This window comes from Glandiceps talaboti, chromosome 14, assembly GCF_964340395.1.
Source record: "Glandiceps talaboti chromosome 14, keGlaTala1.1, whole genome shotgun sequence".
NCBI lineage: Eukaryota > Metazoa > Hemichordata > Enteropneusta > Spengelidae > Glandiceps > Glandiceps talaboti.
Window position 1 is genome coordinate 17,509,505 of NC_135562.1, and position 21,980 is coordinate 17,531,484.

The following is a 21,980-nucleotide window of genomic DNA, read 5'->3' on the forward strand; positions in this document are numbered from 1 at the left end:
CCTTCGCAAGTGTTATACCTACAGACATCCTTCAATGTGTACCCTTATATTGTTAGAGTTAAGGTTACATATTGACGAACGTCTGAGCTTGAACTTCTATTTCAAGGACAGTTTTAAATTCTCTATAAAGTAATTTTTAACCTTGTTAAGAGGGTCACTATTCAAATTGTTACACTGATAAAATTCTAGGACCATACATCTGAAATCAATTAACAGCACAATACATGTTGTATTGAATAGTATGTCTTCGAATACAGAAGACTTGTTATGCTAACTACGGAAATTCAACAGTCACATTCACTACCACCTCATTACAAACAAACAAAAAAACATTCAAGACTGGAGAAAGTCATGTATGTAATTAAAATGTATCCCGATTAGGTATATTAATTCAAAGACTGCTACACATTGAAGAGTCACTAAAACACATATCGAGTCCCTTAGGAGTGACATCAGTAGTAGCATAAGAAACTAAATCCTTATACTTAGGCCACAGACCGTTACCCCCTTCTAAATTAACTGGCCAAAAGTGAAACCACACAATCAATTTTAAAGCAGGATGTAGTGATATGTAATGCTATGAATATAAAGCCAGTATGTAGTGAGTAAGAAATATTCTTTAGCTAACACTTTATTTCATTCTAGTTCCATGCATTTACCACAGAAAAAAAAGCTCCCCTTTCTCATTTTGACATGTTTTACAAATATCTGTATTTAGGGGTACAAATCTATTAAAGGTTAAATTGAGTTTATTGGATGGGAACCAAAATGGCTCAAACCCCAAACTCACAAAGTAAAAGAATTTAGGTTTTTGTTTATCCTACATTGAACTATTGATCTCGCCCCTTAAAGAGATTGTGTCCCGCGTGGGTGTACTACAGTTATTTTTCAAGTTTGCAAGCAAGCTAGCTTGTTGTTTCTGTGATTTGATTGTATTGAAAGACGTTGTTTTAGTGTAGAAATGACGTCTTCTCTATTCTGTCAGCATCAGTTCAATAATTCCTGTCCACTGAGATGTTATTCAAAATCAAATTCAAGACCACTGCCTTCCATCCATTTTTTGTAATTCTCATCAAAATATTCATTTTGAGCCACTGTGAAATGATCCTTCCATCCTCCAACTTTTCCTGTTGAAAATAATAGAATTAAGTAGATGTGATTGGAATAGACTATAATAAAAATAGAGTAGAATATAGTTGAGTGGAATGAAAAAGAATAATAGAATTGAAGAGTGGAATAGAATACTAAGAATATAATAGCATAGAATAGAATAGAATAGAATAGAATAGAATAGAATAGAATAGAATAGAATAGAATAGACAGTGGTACATATACAAATGCAATAATTCATTACAATTATTTAAGTGCAACCAACTTTACTATGTACAAATGTTTTGTTCCGACAAGACCTGAAATCGGTTCTAGTTCTTTGAGCATGGAAACCCTATGTAATTCCTCTGACTGTAAAACTATCACTATCGCCCCTCAGTAAGTCTGATTATTAGCCATAGTATTTACTATTCGGACATTGTACACAATTTCATTAACAATCAATGTAGTTGTATTACATGTGCCAAGTCTGGTATATTTTTTTATTTCAAACACTTGTCTTGTACTGACATTTTTCTAATAGAATGTTCTCTCCATTTATCAACTTCTGAATTTGCCGAAAGCTACGGAAATTATCAGCAAGTTAGGGACATCATTTACCACCATTCTCAGCCTACTGTTTGATAAACAGCCTTATCGTATAATTGACAATTTTTTCGTATTTGACCCTGACTTTGGATACACTTTAGTCCTGCGAAGGTGTAGGCGTTGAAATCTACTTAGAATAAACATAATTTGTACAGTTGAAGATGTTTGCAACAATTGTAGTATTTGGGTTTAGTTTTTTGTCTTTAGTTTTTTGAGCTGTTCATTGTTCCTGGGTTTGCACTGAGTCTAGTGTTGCGTGCTAAACACACATAAAGAATAAAAACCTCAAAAAAGAAAAGGTTAAAACAAAAAACTAATGCTCTAGGATTGAGACAGTATGCTTGTAATTAATGTCACTGTATCGAATTTTCATTTGATATTCAATACAAAAGCATAATTTTTCTAGCAATATCTCGATATCGCACCTAACCAGTGAAATATCATGCAAAGTCGATGAAATTGTGTAAATACTATACTGTACGCTTTAGACACGTAAAGTGGAGTGATATGAAATAGGAGTAAGTTACCCAATGTCCTTCTCTCGCGACAGTTGTGTTCTCATTTCAACCAACTCTAAACAAACATGATAAATCTATTTACCTTTCCTGATGAAAACTGACTCCCTAGGCTCGAAATTAAGGTTCATAACTTCGGCCCCAAGTTTATGCTCTGGTGGAGGGTTCTTTTTCATTGTCTCAAATGTAGCGAGGTGAACTATCTTATCAATCAATTCAGGTGATGGACTTTTACCAATAAACTCAGCAATCGCCTGAACTGAAGATCTTAGATCCTGGAAAGATGCAAAATATACCTTGCAAGTTTACTTGAGCTGCATTCAAAAACACAATAAATCGTTTCAGACAATTGGCAAAGTCATGTATAATGCACAAAGCTTTATGAAAAATCAAAATAAAGTGTGTAAGTATATCTGGTCTGAAATCAAACGTCCTTCTTTGGATTTAAACGAAGAAACAGCATCTATCCCCAAACGAATGAGACTGGGCTGCATTCTTGACAACAATATTGCTGATATGAACGTTAGCATTATTATACTTTCCTACACATTTAAAGTAGTGGATACTTTGAAATATGCCTCCCTTTTCTACTGATATGCAATTTGTCACGTAAATTCTAACTCTGTAAGAAAATGTATGTGTGTGTTTGTTTGTGTGTGTGTTTGTTTGTGTGTGTGTGTGTGTGCGTAATATGGTATGTATTTGGAAATATTCCTACCCGTCGCATATCTTCATATTTAATAAAGAGAACATTCTGTTCATTTCTTCTCTCCCACCATGACAGTACATGTTCATGCCACATACCCTGCTCCACTGCAAGACAAAAAGTGTGAAATATGAAATGGGGTTAGTTGATTTCCAATCTGTATGTATGTATGTATGTATGTATGTATGTATGTATGTATGTATGAATGTATGAATGTATGTATGTATATATGTATGTGTACGTACGTATGTATGTATGTATGTATGTATGTATGTATGTATGTATGTATGTATGTTCAATAATTGGTTCTTGTAATATCTGGAGAAAACGATGCAAGCATTATAACAACTAACACACTACATCTGCCTTGTGATGTGGATAACATGTTCAAATGCAATTTGATATATTTCCTGCGAGATGCAGTGTGAACCCAATAATACTGTACCTGTACATAATGATTTAATGTATTTCGGAAATAAACATAATTTGATATGTATGTATGTAAACATACTTTGTCTGTCTGTCTGTCTGTCTGTCTGTCTGTCTGTCTGTCTGTCTGTCTGTCTGTCTGTCTGTCTGAAAAATCAAATCAAAGATCATGCAGTGAGTAAAACATATTTGTTTAAATCGTTCACATACTTGGCAGTGTGCCATTTATAAATCCATCAACTGTTTGACCAAATAATTCACGATCTTTCTCAACTTTGTGATCTGCTGCCAAACATCGAATAAGGAAAAATATTGACACACATACATCTTTTGGGTTTCTTGCGAGATATATTATCTGGAAAAGAGAAGACGAAAACTTGTGTGTTAATGTAAATGGAGTTTGATTAGGTTTGAACATTAAGGTAAAAAAAATGATTTACCATATGTATCTAAAAAGATTTTTAAAAGAATGATTAAGTTTGAATTTTCATTCAGATAATAAAGTACATCATGAAATCTGACCTTTGACTTAGGAAGATTATCAGGCAACCAATCGATTTTCATATGCGTTCCAAAAAATCGAGGTGACTTCATAGTCTCCATATTTAAACATATATCAGGATGGCCCATTTTTTTAAACGCATAGGCGGATGGATGATCATCTTCGTCAGCGGCTAAAAGCTCCAAATTACCTCCTCTTGTTTCTTCAGGTATCGATTCGGAGTCTTCTACAGTCCCATTATTTAGTAGTAATCTTATAATGTGTTTGATCCAATTTGTCCCTGCACCAAATAATACTTTCATAATAATACTGATTTTAATATACGACAACAAAGTTAACACGCACAGTATTCAGAGTAAATACTTCACTGGCAGATATTGCAAATATCCCACTTACAATTGCAAAATACAATAACTGACCGTGCATGCCATATGGAAATAGACAATCGTGTAATAGTCAACAATCAGTTAATTAAAGTCTACACGAGTATTAAAATACATGTAGCACTTACTACGAGTTGAAATCCCTCAGCATAACTTTTATCTATACCATTTATTTTCATTTAACCGAGAACGTTAAGTCACATATCATTTCAAGTCACACTTTATAAACCCAACACAATAAAAAAAATGTTTATGAACATATTATATCTGGGGAGTCATTTCGTCATCTTATATCACCTACAATTTCTTGCGATTTCAAAGTAAGATCAAGTTGATTTCGTGAGATTATAAGGTATCTTTACTGTGGGGTACTCTGTACTGGCAGTCGGTTGAAAATATATCCATGGTTGCATAATGAATATGCATGATTTCTGTGTTTATTCCCCTCAGTGTAAACATCTATCTATATTTATATTTACAGCTATCACTAAGTTCCTGAAAGTATACAATGCAATGGCACTAACAAAAGTGGATGGCCTGGCAACCTGAGCTAGAAATCATTATTCAATTGTTTTTAGGAAGTAATGGCAAATACATGCGTGGTAAAGCCTTGATTGCAAAGAATATTAACATTAGATGAAGTCATGCAAAATATAGTCAGAGTTTTCGCGCGGTAACGCAAAATGCTGCGTACTGTACGGGTTGAAAATTACGTTCACGCAAAATTGATCAAACGATGCGTAAAGGTCATACATAACCAATCAGTGAAAGTCGAAAAAAAAGCTGTCCGACGACAGACACATGGCGGTATAGAAACACTTATGAAGGTCATTGATTATTACTGTTGTGCCATATGGGTACGGTTGTTATGTTTGGGAGCTGATAAATAGAAATGAAAGATATAATCTCAAAACAAAGAAATATCAGTAAAAGATGACAAGTGAATTAGATTATAATATTTAATTCTTACCAGATTTAGGATAAGTAATTGAGATCAGATCATCGGGGCGTATTTTCAGCTTCTTTACTTTTTCTCTTGGGTGATACTGTACAATGAAATCCTTGTCGTCCATTTCATTTAGTCGCGTCAAATGTGTCCTACCAAAGTTGTTCTGAAATTGGCAAGAAAAAAGAGTTAATTTAATGACATGTAGTTAAACTACAGAAAGGAGATTGAAGCCGAGTATCACGATGTAATTCGGAATAATTATATTGATTTTATATTTGACGAGATATGGCAGAAATGGAAAGAAAGTTGTCGGCCAGGACAGAAATACTTATGATATCAACCTGGATGTAAAATCTCAGGTATTCTGATGAACTAACAGTTTATTAGATGAACAGTTCATTTAAATACAATAGCTGTAGTCGTTTGTATTTTTGCATAACTAAATTAGATGATAGGGACTGAGTTAAATCTTCTGACACGGTTGTGCTCCCCTATGCTCAGTCTTAGCCATGAGATATATAACAGTCAGTTACTGTCAAAGCCTCGCTGCACAATCAGGAACTTGGTAGTAGCTCCAAAGCACAAGACCCCTTCGAACAGCAGTGAACACCAAGTAGATATTGATGGGTTCTAACTAACAGAGCCTCGGGATGTACACAGAAAGTGACGGGAGGCAAACTATACCTGAAAGGAGTAGTCTACAATGAAAACAGACTTGTGTGTGTGTGGGGGGGGGGGGGTGCAGTTATCACACACATAAGGTCAGGACTTCAATCCCGAAGCATTGTTCAATAATCAGTTGACGCCATTAATACCCGTCGGAAACAGTCAGAGGTCAATCAAGTCTAGAATTAGTGAAGCAAATAATTAGAGGGAATATGAAAAAATAGCGTCAATGTCAATGACGTGTAGCACAACTGTAAAGATTTTAAAAATGTTTTATTGCACATGCTGATCCATGCTAGGCACAGGTGTTCATTTGCTGAATGATTATCCAGTTGCCTATCTATCCCTGTAGTTATCTTTGCAAAATACCATTTGGCTTTGCTATGGGCGTGGTCATGACGCTAGAAATATTTGCATATACATTTTTTGAATGTTCGCTCGCTTGTCTATGAATACCTAATGTTCTTTTTGCGATATACCATCTTCTATGGCTGTTGCTATGGATATGGTCTTGTAGCTAGGTATATTTGCATACATCTTTGAATGTGTATTGATTCACATTGTATATTAATCCCTGCTGTTATCTTTGCAATACACGTGGTCATTTGAATGTTGTTATAGGCGTGGTCTTGTTGCTAGGCACATTTACATGCATTTTATGAATGTGTATACACTTAATTGTCCATTAATCTCCCTTGTTATCTTTGTGAAATACGCCATTGTTTGACTGTTATAGTGGGCGTGGTCATGGTTGCTAGGGATATCTTCTTAAATTTGTGAATCAGATGATGTTATTTTAGCAAAATACAATGGCATTTGGTTGTTGCTAAGTGCGTGGTCATGGTTGCTAGGGCCAATTGTGTCAAAATGTTTCGAACAAATTCTGCAGCATAATATTTCTAGAAACATCTCATCAAATGCCAGTCTCATTGACCATGTATTTTTTGAGATATGTTTTTGACCAAAGTTCACGTTTTTACACTTAATTTGCATATCGCTGATGATATCATTATCTGCTTAATAGTTATAGATCTATATACCCCTAAATATTCCCTAATTTCAGCCGAATCTGCTCAGTAGGTTTTAAATTATATGTATCTATAACTGTGAGACAAGTAAGTTACACTTTACCACTCCTATCTGGTCACTAATAAGTCACCCAACCTCGACATGGTTGTTATGTTTGGTAAACAGATCATGATTGGATATTTGATATCAATCTTTGTTTTGACTAAAGTTGCAGTCTCAAACAAATACTAGACTCAATAAGTCGATGTTCTTTGCACTGAGCCGCGTTTTGAAAGAATACAACTAAAGGTTGTTTGATTCATAATGGTGTAGTGTAGACTACACTTTCCATACAACTCCGATCTTGATTGTAGATCGTTAGAATTCATATCACTGTTGAAAGGTGGCCTAAAGGTAGATGGCAGGCCATTCAATGCGTATTCATTCAAACACAACATAATGGCCTTACATATAACCTGTCTACTTGGCATGGCTTCTGTAAATTTTGTTCAAGAGTTAGGTCAAGAGCTTACGATGTCAAATTTAACTGTAGGATTTCGTGTACTCTTAGCCTTATTTCGAACGGAATACATAATTTTGTCCAACTGTTTAGACTTTGAAAGCATTCTATGACCAAGTTTAGTTTCTCCAGGCGTTACACTGTTTGTATAGACTTTTTGTTAAAGACTTTGTCCATCTCAATACAATATACCTAGTTTGTATATGTGCTTACAGATATGAACAAAATAATGTCATATCTCTACCATGGTCAATTGCTATTGGTGATATTTAGGTTTACACTCACCTGATACGTGTAATAGTATGCCTCTTCTCCTGCCCGATCAGAAGGTGACCTTTCGTCCTCCACCTTTCTGACGTCATTTGTATATTAAGAATGAGACGACACTTGAGACCCAGACAGTTGAACCATGTATGTAACTATGAGGTACACTCCTGATACATGCATGGTTAAACATTTACCAAAGGTAAATGGGGGTGATATACAGTGAGTTGATTTGGTTTGGTGTCATTTTGAAGCGCATGATTAAATAAATCGGCTCGTACGATATAGTATAGTCGAACTTTTTACGGAGTATTAGTCTGGAGGTAATGGTGTAGGTAAAACAGTCCTCCAAGATGTAAAATCCGCTTATATCTCAGAGGATTGTTTTACCTTTATTTTCCATCTCTTTATTGCAGTCCTAGTAGCATGCATGTATTCGTTATACATTTCACGGTATAATGTTCTCTTTCTCCATATAAAGGCCGTTGTTTGCGAGTTTCTTACCTCCACTGTGTTAATGAACTCTTATTCGAAACGAAGATGATTTTACTAATTTTTAGAGACTTTATATTTACAATGTTTACTCAATACTTTAATGTTCAGACACCTGCTTATGGATTAATAATGTCACAAATACGCTGAGCACATGTTAATCTTTCCCGATGTCTCCAAAACTGTGCTATCAGATCGCACAACACCATAGCTTTTTAATTTTTGGCGGTAATGATGACGTTTATATATAGGTACAGCTGAGAATACACTATTTACTTTGAGTTACGTTTTTCATTGTCTGTACATATCCCAACTATGTATATCTTGTGCATCACATGGATTTCTTGAAATTCAAATCGTTGTGAAATTTACACTATTTATTATTCGTTTTCACTATCGTGTAAACCATTTTCTTTCTTTTTATTATAAAATATGTTGAAACAAATTTAGATTTGTTTTCTGTCTCGAACACCAAAAATGTGTTTTATTTTAATTGTGTGTATACTTTTCATTGCAAATTTTACAATCTTTAGACATCCAAAAACTTAAAATTCGTTGTACAAAAACAATATGTTATACATTGAGTGTGGAATTAAAAATAGAATGAGAAGATGACCACCGTGACAATGATGTGAATTCCCCACATTTGAAACCCACAATGCCCTTATTATACCCATGATTTTTGACACTGGACTTGAATGATCAGATCAGGAAAAATCATTTCAGAATTGCTTAAAGTAGAGATTGTCATCCACCACATTTTGCAAATTATTGGATGATTGTGTGAATTGTATACTTTGTGGATTGTTTTCGACCTTGGAACAAGTTAAATGGCAAACCTATAGACAGCGTCATATTGTATAATAATTCCAAGTGTCTCTCTTTGTGGGGAGGAGGAATCATCCTGTTCCGAGACCTTTTGAAGGGGGGGGGGTGATCAATGTGTTTTCCGATGGTAAGATTACGAGATTATGGATATTGTTAACGCTTTTATATCCGCTGGCGAATTACCAACATAAGCACGTAACCCTATAGTCCGTCGACCTAGGACAGCCGTATTCATTTATTAGCCAATATAAGGTTAATATTCCTGGTATGCCCATCGTCAGCTTGTAACTGCCCTACGGGGGACATCGTGCGTTATTTGGATGCCCTTTCAAGACCCTTTGTGGAAAATAAGCCCACCCACATTAATGATACGAACCAAAGGATACTATCTTGCCAAACATCTCTCTTTCTTACTGACGGACAGATAGTTATTTGTAGCATTAGCTCTCTCAATATCTTCTCCACTTTTACTGAAATTAAATTAATCTCCTGCACGAGACTAAATATATTTGAAAGCTTCAAATAACGAAACCAACCAATGGATGACATTTGATCTTGTCTAGATATGAAACAAAACAAACCAACTCTGCATACACCAGACGTACTAAATTTCAAATATCTAGGCTATTTGATTTTCAAAGAAATGTCTACTACATTTCTACGGTAAATTGACATTGGAGAGGGAGGTACATATTACCTAGCGAAAACAGATGATCACTGATCAACTTCCAATAATGAATTTAGAGTCCAAAAGTCAATGGTCGGAAGAAAGATTGAGAAAGTGCAATATCCATTTATACAGTCTCGTCGATCAACCATATTTGGAAGTGCTCATTTGCGCATGTAATTCTATACTCACTCTCTACAATAATAAAGAAGCACAATTCCAGTGACGGTTATTTTGAAAGTGAAGTTGTCATTAATGTAACGGTTCATTTTTTAACGATTGTTCTCACGGGTTGCACAGTCACAGTCAGCACTTCCAAACATGGTTGATCGACCAGACTGTTATATACATCGTCCTTGGCAGTGAGCATGTCATCAGAGAAAACATGGATAAAACACCCTTTGTCAGTTTGTCACCGGACCACGCGACGCGACTGCCTCCACATTATAATTTAACGTCTTCTTTCTTGCCATTGTCAATCAGAGAGTTCATTAAATGTAATGGAAATACCATGACTTATCTTGAATTCTTTTGACTAAACTTTAGAATCACACCAAGAAAGTTGTCCTCCTAACTCCCATCGATTAACCATTGACACATCTCATAAATACTAAATATTTACAACATCTTAGTCTCAAAAAGAGAAAGAAAGATCACTGACTGACTGACTGACTGACTTACTGACTCACTCACTCACTAACCCATCCAACCATCATTATTCTCACCTTTATGATTTCATGAAAAAGCTCGTCTTCGATGTTGGAACATCATAAACATACATCGTACACAGAATTGGTATTGGAACAAGTTTAATGACCTGAAAGTGAATATTATAATTTCATAATAATATTTCGGATCAATTTTATCAATTTTATTTTCAAATGTCGTTACATTAATGGTTAGTCATTTTCCGTTATATTTTATTGTTTATGTTTAGTATTTTAATTATTGTTTTTAGTAAATTTATGATCATGAGTAGTACATGTAGCTATGACATGTCACCTGTGAGGGCGTCAGTAATTAAGGTACAAATGTGACTGGAAACGAACTAGTTAGCGAATCACTCAAACTCAAAGTCAAGACCACTTCCTTCCATCCACTTTTTGTAATGCTGGTCAAAATACTCATTTTGAGCCACTGTGAAATGATCTTTCCATTCCCCGACTTTTCCTGTTGAATAGAATTCAAAAGATTAGAATAGAATAGCATATGAAAGAATAGAATAGAATATAATATAATAGAACAGAACAGAACAGAACAAAATGGAATAGAATAGAATAGAATAGAATAGAATAGAATAGAATAGAATAGAATAGAATAGAATAGAATAGAATAGAGGACAGGACAGGACACGACACGACTGGATAGAACAGAACGCAACAGAATAGAGTATAACACAACTGAATTGTGAAGAACAGAACCATGAGAACAGATGAGCACATGGTCATTTGATATATGATGTAATACTTTATAGTATAAAATAATACAATTATATAATTATCAAGTCATACATTGTCGTATCACTAAATGATCTTACAAGCACAGCGCTAGTATTTAAGAAATTTACGAATTTTCTTGTCACTCTGTTCATCAACCAATGCAAAAGTACGTTTACTTACCGCTTCTTAACAAAGCCGAACCTCCAGGTTTCACCTTAAGTTTGCCACCTTTAGCGACAAACTCATGATCTGGCGGAGGATTCTGTTTCATCGTCTCAAACGTAGCTAGGTGAACTATCTTATCAATCAATTCAGTTGACGGACTTTTCCCAATAAACTCAGCAATCTTCTGAACTGAAGTTCTTAAATCCTGGAATGGTGATGATGATATATATATATATATATATATATATATATATATATATATATATATATATATATATATATATATATATATATATAAGAATTATTAAAAACCCTGAAATCGGAAAAAATAATTACTCTAAATAATTATGTAGTGATGTTTCAAATAATGATATTTAGAAAATTCGGTAGGTCACACGAGCACCCCAATTTCTCAATAGGGGTTCAAACCCATGACCTCCAAACTGTTATAAACTCCCGAGCTCTAACAGCCATGGTACAGGGAGCCGGTTGAAACCAACCTTTGTCAACTATTGTTTCATTCTAAGGCTTTGGTATGAGAAAAAATTGAAATTATAATATCATAACTAGGCAAAGCCCATAAGCTCGCGCAGGGTAGATGTCAACACTCTATGCAGTTGTTGGTTTCAAAAACCATCATAGCCATTAGATTAATATTGTTCATTTTCAATCAGCCAACTTATCATAGACCCTCCACCAACATACGTTGGTCTTTGGACAAATGTTTTGTTGACATGTTGCCGAACATCACGATTTCTCAATTCAACTCGATGATTTAGGAATGTTACTGTACCAACAAACACAGGAAAGTAGTTATTCTTTTTAGAACATGTAAAAAAAATCAATTATCGACAATATAAATGTCACAACCACACTTGCACAACCCAGAAATTAAACTGCGCTATGTCATCAGTGGTCCATATCGTGTACCGCCATGCATCAAACTTCAAAATAGTGTAACAATTTCTCCTTGAGGTACAGTAATGCCTCGATACTCGTTTCAACGTTACGATAATCGTGCCAACAGGCCTACTGTTACAATATTGCAATGCATGGTGATGTTACATGTATGTCGCCGATGATACGGTTGCGCGTGGAGAATGCACGTAGTATATGAAGGCGCATGCGTAGTCACTGCGCCCCGCAATGCATCCCCGGATAACCACCAATTTTTTACGCATAGTATATACGACGCGCAAGCGTACTAGTCATCGAGCCGCTGCGCGAGCTATAACGTTATATGCAAATTAGGTTAATCAATATTCGCAAAAACAATTTCTTTAAATATTGGACAGTTTTACCTACCATGTTGTTATATTAAGAAAAGTACGATTTATAACATAATTAGGAATTCACGTCTTGATTTTAAGAATGATTCCACTAGTTCAAACATGTATCTTTCATACTTTGTATCAATCAGAAAAAAGAATATTTGTATATTTTTGGCAATGTGAATTCAAGAATTTGATATCCCTGCGTTATGGACAATATTCACTCCATGGATTCATATTTCACTTTCTTGTTACAATATGATATTATGATTCAATACCCGCTTCATGTCTTCATATTTCAAGAAGAGAATCCTGTCCTCATCTCTTCTCTTCCACCATGAAAGTACATGTTCATGCCATAGCCCTAGACCCACTATTGAACAGAAAAACAAAACACACACAAAAAAAATAATTGAATATGTGCCCTACTATATCAACATCATCACATAATATGTTCAGGCTTTTACCAATACGTAAACACTATATATGCGATGTCTGCCTCCCGCATCTCTCAAACACACGCCTGCCACTAGTACTGCCTGCTATTGTCTGACTACATGCCTGCATGTAAGCATGTCCAGAACACATCATTTGTACATATGCTAAACAGTTTCGACAGTATTCATTCTCTTTTATTTTAGCTGGTATTCTAGTTTAAATATCGTACTCTACGAAATCAAATACGCATGTCTTGCCGTCTCTTGCGTTATGAAGAAAAGATTGCATTCCTTTCAAACTCAAATTCACAGAATGTTAGTAGTTGCACATGCTACATATGTGTACACGCATGATGGTGCCTTATGACATCAAACATAAAACATATTGGTTACTAAAGTACAGATGTCAACATACTTGGTAATGTTCCAGTAATAAAACCCTCGACTGTTTGATCAAATAGTTCACGGTTTTTCTCAGGTGATCGCCCCGGGTCCAAAAGTAGACCCATGGCATACCAAGATACAAGTACGTCCTTTGGGTTCCGTGCAAGGTATATAACCTAGTAAAGAAAAGACGAAAAATAGTCGTAAGATATTTGAAGAGTATTCATCAATATAAGTGTACAGGAAATTGAATTGAATTGCCATAGTGTCTAGAAATGCCTTGTATCACGACATTCACATCGTATATATACTGGACGAATTGATGTAGCAGACAAGTAATCCTGTTGGTTATCAGTTGGAAGGTAAGCAATTAACCTCATAAACTCATTGAGACCATGTGTGGTCATGTTTGTGTCATTTTACCCTCTGTCTATCTGCCAACTCAAACTTCATTAATTACTTGAATCACATAACACATGCACATATACAAACATAGTATTTTACACAACGAAATACTTCATGCATTTCATTTGTATGTGCATTTTTAAAAATTATTTTGAAAAAGCTGATTTGACAAAATAAAGAACAAAAATGTTTACATATATATTGCTAGAGAACTAGTATTGTCTAGACAGACGGTAAAATGACACACAGATGACCAAATGGTTTCAATGAGTTTATGGGGATAATTGCTTACTTTCCAATTGGTGACCAACAGGAGGACGTCATTTAATTCTTCCAGTATATATATACATGTATATATTACGCTCTGCCACTGCGGTATAGAGCACTGTCTTAGCAGATTGATACTCACACCGAGTTATATATATATAAATATATATATATATATATATATATATATATATATATATATATATATATATATATATATATATATGGATATAAGCGTCTTGCTGGAAAGAACGGTGCGTGATGCAAATATTAGTAGCAGAGCATTATAGACACTTCAAAAGAATAAGAATCTAATAAGTCGTTACTCAGGGTTTCACCCTTCTAGCGATCATCAGACAACTAAATTGGGATTGTCAAAATCGGTACATACACTTAATTTTTGTATGTATATATTGCATAATAACAAGATGGTCCGACTAAACTATTCCTTGCGGCGATTTACTTCAGTAGTTGGTGAGCGAGTATTTACCTTCATGGCGACATTTCTAGACCAGTTCGGATTTTATGGTCAGTAAAATACTCTTTTCAGCATTGATTATAAAAAAGTTTCTCAATTAAACAGAGGTTACAACGTTTCATCCCACTTGTATAAGCAGCCGCTTGGGTGATGATATCCCACTTCATATTATATGGTTGGTTCCTTTCCTTCAAATTCCAAACTTGTTTGGATAGCTCTGTGCTGTACTGTATGTACGTATGTGTGTATGTATGTATGTGTGTGTGTATGTATGTATGTATGTATGTATGTATGTATGTATGTATGTATGTATGTATGTATGTATGTATGCATGCATGCATGTACCCGGTACGTATGTGTGTGTGTGTGTGTGTGTGTGTGTGTGTGTGTGTGTGTGTGTGTGTGTGTGTGTGTGTGTGTGTGTGCGTGTATGTATGTGTATGTGCAGAACACATTAATTAAGTTTACATTCCATGGTTAAACAGCAAATTTTAGTGAATTTATCTTAGCTTATTTGATGAAAACAAATTTCCCAGTTGCATCTGTACAGGTTTAACAAATCAATCCATGCCTGGTGAAATTATAGGATTTACCTTTGCACTGGAAAGACTAGGTAACCAATCAAGTAGAATATGCGTCATGAGGAATCGAGGTGATGCCATTGTCTCCAAATTAACGCACATGTCAGGATGACCCACTTCTTTAAATCTTGAAACACTTGGATGGTCATCTTCGTCAGTAACTATCACCTCCAAATGACCGCCTCGTGTTTCCTCGGGTATGGAATCGCCTACATTTCCGTTATTCAGTAGCAGTTTCATAATATGCTTAATCCAATGTGTTCCTATATGAATGAATGATACTTTGATAATCGGAATGACAATTTGATAAATGATGCTAATCCTGAAATTATAATTTGAAAATAATTGCTAATCGTGAAATGATAATTTGATATATGGTACCAATCATAGAATGATAATTGGATAATTGATGCTAATCCTGAAAAAATAATACTTCTATATTCAATACATATTCCATTACTTATATTGAATTCGTTTGATTATACTGCAAGTGTATGGTAACAAACACCATCGAGTTACTTTCAATACAGTTCCTCGTTTACCAAATCTTAAAGAAAGACAGAAGGAAAGAAATTTAAGATTTAATCATGGGCGACCCCTTAGCATGTCAGTGAGTGAAGTATTTCTTCACATTACCCTCACCAGAAGAGGTCTTTATGTTTGACTGTTTAATAGTCTTCCTGCCAATCTGTCTGTCCTTCCATCCCCCTATATAGCCATCTGCCTACCTACTTCTCTGGCTGCCAGGCTACCTACCTACTAAAGCATTAATTGCAATAAAATTGTGAAATATAGGTAATGACAGTGCGTGAATAGGTTGTATCAGTAGTCTTTTACATAAATAATATTGTAATAATACGGTACAGTTTGGTCAGTAGGTAATATTGTAAGAAAAAAAGCTTCATATTACACATAGATTATAAGTTATATACGCATTATCACAATTGTGGTATCTACAGTTTACATACACAATTGAATAATAAGCATAGATGTCATCATATTTAACAAAAAATTAAAATCTAATGATACTCTGACTGTGTCATACTGTATCAAATACACGCATGGCAAGACAATAGAGGACAGACATACAGGCAGATGGGTGGATACAGACAGACAGACAGACAGACAGACAGACAGACAGACAGACAGACAGACAAAAAGCCATACATACATACATACATACATACATACATACATACACACATACATACATACATACATACATACATACATACATACATACATACATACATACATACATATATACAGACACACATACAGACAGAAAGACAGTCAGACAGACTGACACTCAGACAGACATACAGTAGATAGATAGATAGATAGATAGATAGATAGATAGATAGATAGATAGATAGATAGATAGATAGATAGATAGATAGATAGATAGATAGATAGATAGACAGACAGATAGATAGATAGATAGATAGATAGATAGATATAGATAGATAGATAGATAGATAGATAGATAGAGACAGACAAATATTCAGACAGACAGATAGACAGACAGAGTCAGACAGACAGACAGACAGACAGACAGACAGACAGACAGACAGACAGACAGATATATAGATTGCTAGCTAGATATATAGATATATAGATAGATATACAACAGACAGACAAACAATTGGGCAGACAGGTGGACAGACTGACAGACAGACAGTGAGACAGACAAATGTGTTTGTTACCTGACTTAGGGTATGTAATTTGTTTTTGAGTTAACATTTTCAAGAATTGAGTTAACATTTTCAATTATTCATATGCTACTCTCAATATTCCTAACCTTCCAAATTGGACGGGTCGGTAAACGTCTTTCGTGAAACCAACTTTTAAATCGTAAATGTTATTAAAAACATTGTACTTTTATCGTAATGACTATGACTAAATCATGGAAGGTTAGGAATATTGAGAGTACCATATGAATTGTAAATGATAACTCAATTCTTGTATTACTCAACTCACACAATCAGAAATAGCTGTATTATAATCGATGTCATTTATAAAGTTACAATAGTTATATAGATTTCCACCCCACATCCTCTCAAACAACCACTTTCTTGATTTTATTTTAAGTATTGCTTGTGTGGCTTCCATGCAAAATTACTACTTCCAGAGACTTTCCAACCTGGCTCGCATGGTTTGATATCTACATACATCCATCCATTTGACATTGCCATCTTTTCCTTGTGTATGCTTCATATTTAATTACGACAAAAATATTACTTGTTGGAAGAAGTTGTCAGAGATGTTACAAAAGAATACGTAAAATTCTTAGTATACTACTGAGGTACGAAGACTTCGCTACTTCAGATCTCAGACGCATAAGCTGTCAGTCCATTGACGAATACGTGTCGGAGCACTGATAGCATATTCCAGAGCTAAAATTGTACTAACTCACGGCCTACGTACATATACGTTTCCTCACCTTCCAACTTGGACGGGTCAGTAAACTTCTTTCGTGACTACTACCTTTTTGAACAAGGTTTCCATCATGTAAACGAATTCAACACACGACGAATGTCGACAGGACAAATGTTTGTGTGTTTATGATCTTTCCTCCAACCAATAAAAAAAATAACTCGCTTTCATAATAAGTCATAGTCTACGGAAGCGTATTAGTGCCAAGTTGTAAGGAAAAAAATAAAATTTAAAATCTCGTAATTACGAGATTTCAATTCTCGTAATTACGACTTTTTTCTCGTAATTACGACTTTTTTCTCGTAATTACGAGTTTTCAATTCTCGTAATTACAACTTTTCGATTCTCGTAATTACGACTTTTTTCTCGTAATTACGAGTTTTTTCTCGTAATTACGAGTTTTCAATTCTCGTAATTACGACTTTTCGATTCTCGTAATTACGACTTTTTTCTCGTAATTACGACTTTTTTCTCGTAATTACGAGTTTTATTATGTTTGTTTCTTGAGAAATACACTTCCTGTTTCACGTGCACGTGTAGCCTGCCTGCTAGATCTGCGATAATGGTGAATCGAACTGAACTTATTTCATTTTACTTTCATCTCGGACTAAGTTACAACGAGATTTTTGAAGGAAAATAAAGAAATCTTCGTCAACTTCTTCTGCCATGACTGATCACTGGTATGATACATGTGGTAAGCCAACAGCAGTTAGTAGCAAGTCAGTTATCACTCTGAGCGCGGGATTTAGGAGTGAACCATTTGACTTTTGGGATTCCCAAGGTCCATATTTAGAAAGGGGCACATCACCCTCTCATTATCAAATATGTAGTATTGTTTTGTTTTTGGTTTGCTGCGGAGAAATGGAGTTAGAGGTAACATGGAAAATATAAGCAATCACATCAAAATAGTCACAGCCTTAAAATTCGGAAAGTACCTTGTTTTTATGCCATTTTCTTCGCCCCCTCCATCAAGTAACTTTACCCTTAAATAGTACTACATTCTAAGCGCTTTCAACGAAGTGCATAACATGTATTTGGAGCTTGCGCCTTGCTGATCAAAAATAGGTCACATGCTGCCATGCATGGTGATAAAAACATCGTAAGACGCCACATGTTTTATACGAACATGAACTTTACTAATATATACATGTTTTAGATTTTCATAATAATCACAGGTTTAATTTAAATCGTTCTAAAAGATTCTCGTAATTACGACTTTTTGATTCTCGTAATTACGACTTTTTGATTCTCGTAATTACGACTTTTCGATTCTCGTAATTACGACTTTTCGATTCTCGTAATTACGACTTTTCGATTCTCGTAATTACGACTTTTCGATTCTCGTAATTACGACTTTTTGATTCTCGTAATTACGACTTTTCGATTCTCGTAATTACGACTTTTCGATTCTCGTAATTACGACTTTTTGATTCTCGTAATTACGACTTTTCTATTCTCGTATTTACGACTTTTCGATTCTCGTAATTACGACTTTTTGATTCTCGTAATTACGACTTTTCCATTCTCGTATTTACGACTTTACGATTCTCGTAATTACGACTTTTTGATTGTCGTAATTATGAAATTATGATTTTTTTATTATTTGTTATTTTTCAATTTTTGAATTGTTCAGACACGAATCTTATGATTTTGATGTACTAAGCAGATGTACTATAGAGTGTTTGACACGGTAACCGGTTTGTATGATTTGATTGCGTTTTTCGTTTCTTTAAAAAAAACTCGAGTGCATTAAAACAGCGAAGAATATTCTTTCATTACATGTCGGCAAAATGAATCAATAATGGATTTGAAATTGAAGAAAATAGTATTTACCATCTGATATTTGGTAAAATTCACAACTTTAGTTTAGAATTTTCTTCATTAAGGTAAATCAGATTTATACGGTTTTGAAATTTAAAATTCAATAACGTGGCACCGTAGGTCGTTCGATCAAGTTTGAAAATGTGTGGAGACCTTTTCCACGGTTGATAAATACTTGAATATATGTATTTGGTATGGTATAATAATATTGGTTTGAGGGTCAGTTAGCCAAGTGACCGGTTTGTCGAGGTTATTGACCCTGGTATATCAGGGTGTTAGTAGGAAGGCATTGGCGAGACGTCCCCAGATAGAAACTTTATTGATCCTTCTTTTAAGACGTTTCGGACCGGCCGTTAGGTCCTTCATCAGTCGTAATCCTGTCTTGTATTGGACAGTTTCCCTACATCTTCATCATTGGATATAAGTTGGAGTTGTGTCCGAATTTCAGAAGAATATCTATATGTTTAATATTGGACTCCATTATTTGAACAAATTCTTTGCTTATGATGAAGAATTCTTGTTGTTCTGGAATCCTTGTTTTGTGTTTATTATTTGGCTAAGTTCATTGACAGATTGCCTGTTTAAACATTGCAGTGAACCTACTAACTTCTTGTTGCATCCAGTATATGTGTGTACATATGTGAACACGTTATTTCATTGCCATTTCTTTTTTTAACCTATAGGTGTTATGTAATTTCACTGCTGGACTTAATTAGAGTGTTCAGTTCACCATAAATGTACTTACTACCCGATGATCGGGTGTTGTTGAGAACTCAGCTGTTGCTTATAACATGAACTTAAAATGGCAGTGTGATTTTTCCAGTTAGATATCAACTTGTGACGTAATTACGAGAATAGAAATGTCTTTACGATTCTCGTAATTACGAGATTCAAAAAGTCGTAATTACGAGAATCGAAAAGTCGTAATTACGAGAATTGAAAAGTCGTAATTACGAGAAAAAAGTCGTAATTACGAGAATCGAAAAGTCGTAATTATGAGAATTGAAAACTCGTAATTACGAGAAAAAAGTCGTAATTACGAGAAAAAAGTCGTAATTACGAGAATTGAAATCTCGTAATTACGAGATTTTAAATTTTATTTTTTTCCTTACAACTTGGCACTAATACGCTTCCGTAATAGTCATTACGATAAAAGTACAAAGTTTTTTTTTAATTAACATTTACAATTTACAGGTTGTTTTCGAAATTTGAACTGAAAAAAGACCAGTTGCGGTCAGTTATCCAAACCCAATACGTTTTCGTTTTTCAATACGTTTTTCAGTTCGTTTTCGCAGATAACTTCAGCATCGTGTTGACAGAGTGAGATTTGCTTGATTGTTCGAAATTATTTCCTCCTACTAAGTTGCTACACAGGTCATATGCGAAACACATGTGATCTATCTAATCATGTGCATCAAAATCAAAATAGACATCATAATAAACAACAACTCACTGTATACCGACCCACTTAATGTTGGTATATAATTAACTATCTGGGGCTAATAACATGTCGACTCATTGTTAATAAACAAATGACGTCAGAAGGGTGAAGGACGAAAGGTCACCTTCTGATCATGCAGAAGAGGTATACTATTACACGTATCAGGTAAGTGTAAACTTAAATATCACAATGGCAATTGACCATGGTAGAGATATGACATTATTTTGTCCAGATCTTTAAGCACAGATACATACATGTAGGTATATTGTATGAATTTCGATGGACAGATTATATTAAAAATTCTATACAACCGTGTAACGCCACGGGAAACTAAACTAGGTCATAGAATGCATTCAAATTCTACACATTTGGACAACATTATGCATATGAATTGAGTACGAAATCCTAAGGTTTAAATTTGACATTATCGTAAGGAATTGGCCTAATTACTTGAACAAGATAATAGAAGCCATGTCAAGTAGACAGGTTATATGCAAAACCGTTATTTTGTGTTTGAATGAATAAGCATTGAATAAATTCTTATCTACCTTAGGTCACCTTTTAATCACACTTCGAACTGTAACGATCTACAACCAAGGTCAGAGTTGTATGGAAAGTGTAGTCTACGTAACATTATAAACTTGGTAAGTTACAGTGTATCATGCATTCACTAATAAGTCACCCAACCTACACACAAGGTAGTTGTATTTAGTAAACAAATCAGGAGTGGGGATTCGATATCAACATATTAACATGTTTTGACAAAAGTATACCAGATTTAAACTGAATGCCTTTCGTAAGGGTAGCCTTGCAATATCATGTTATGCAAGATATTTAGCTCTATATCTGTGATTTTTTAAGTCCTAAAGAAAGTTAGTTGTCAAAAATGTTGTTCAAAATGTCCGCTCCCTATTCTCAGTACAGGAAAGCTTGCTACCCTCGACTTCACTCGGCTTTCGTGATTCCCTACATACCCGGGATATGTACACCCGTTTCCATGGCAAATAGTAAACGAAATTCTAACCCTCATAACATAACTATTACGCATCAGAAAATTATGCATATGGTGAGCATCGTAACAGTTTAACAACTTTAATATTCAGTGAAGTGATATGGCTTTATTGACCTACTTCATCCCTTGGTAACAGTGTATACATTCCTGTTTCGAACGAGATTGACAGACGAACCATCTGCTCCAAATTCAATAAGTTTCTGCTTCCAACTTTCA

The 21,980-nt window shown here is 34.7% G+C and overlaps 2 protein-coding genes across 2 annotated transcripts; both read right to left on the minus strand.

The window, feature by feature from the left end:
* Positions 1-283: 283 nt before the first annotated feature.
* Positions 284-3,938, minus strand: LOC144445983 (sulfotransferase 1E1-like). The gene is made up of 5 exons (XM_078135639.1): positions 3,871-3,938; positions 3,559-3,703; positions 2,932-3,026; positions 2,299-2,488; positions 284-1,127 (listed from the first exon to the last, which is right to left on the minus strand). The coding sequence occupies exons 1-5, from the start codon at positions 3,910-3,912 to the stop codon at positions 1,018-1,020; spliced, it is 582 nt and encodes a 193-aa protein (XP_077991765.1). The 5' UTR covers positions 3,913-3,938; the 3' UTR covers positions 284-1,017.
* Positions 3,939-12,753: 8,815 nt separating this feature from the next.
* Positions 12,754-15,294, minus strand: LOC144445359 (sulfotransferase 1B1-like). The gene is made up of 3 exons (XM_078134898.1): positions 15,067-15,294; positions 13,355-13,499; positions 12,754-12,875 (listed from the first exon to the last, which is right to left on the minus strand). The coding sequence occupies exons 1-3, from the start codon at positions 15,292-15,294 to the stop codon at positions 12,754-12,756; spliced, it is 495 nt and encodes a 164-aa protein (XP_077991024.1).
* Between the last annotated feature and the right edge of the window lie 6,686 nt (positions 15,295-21,980).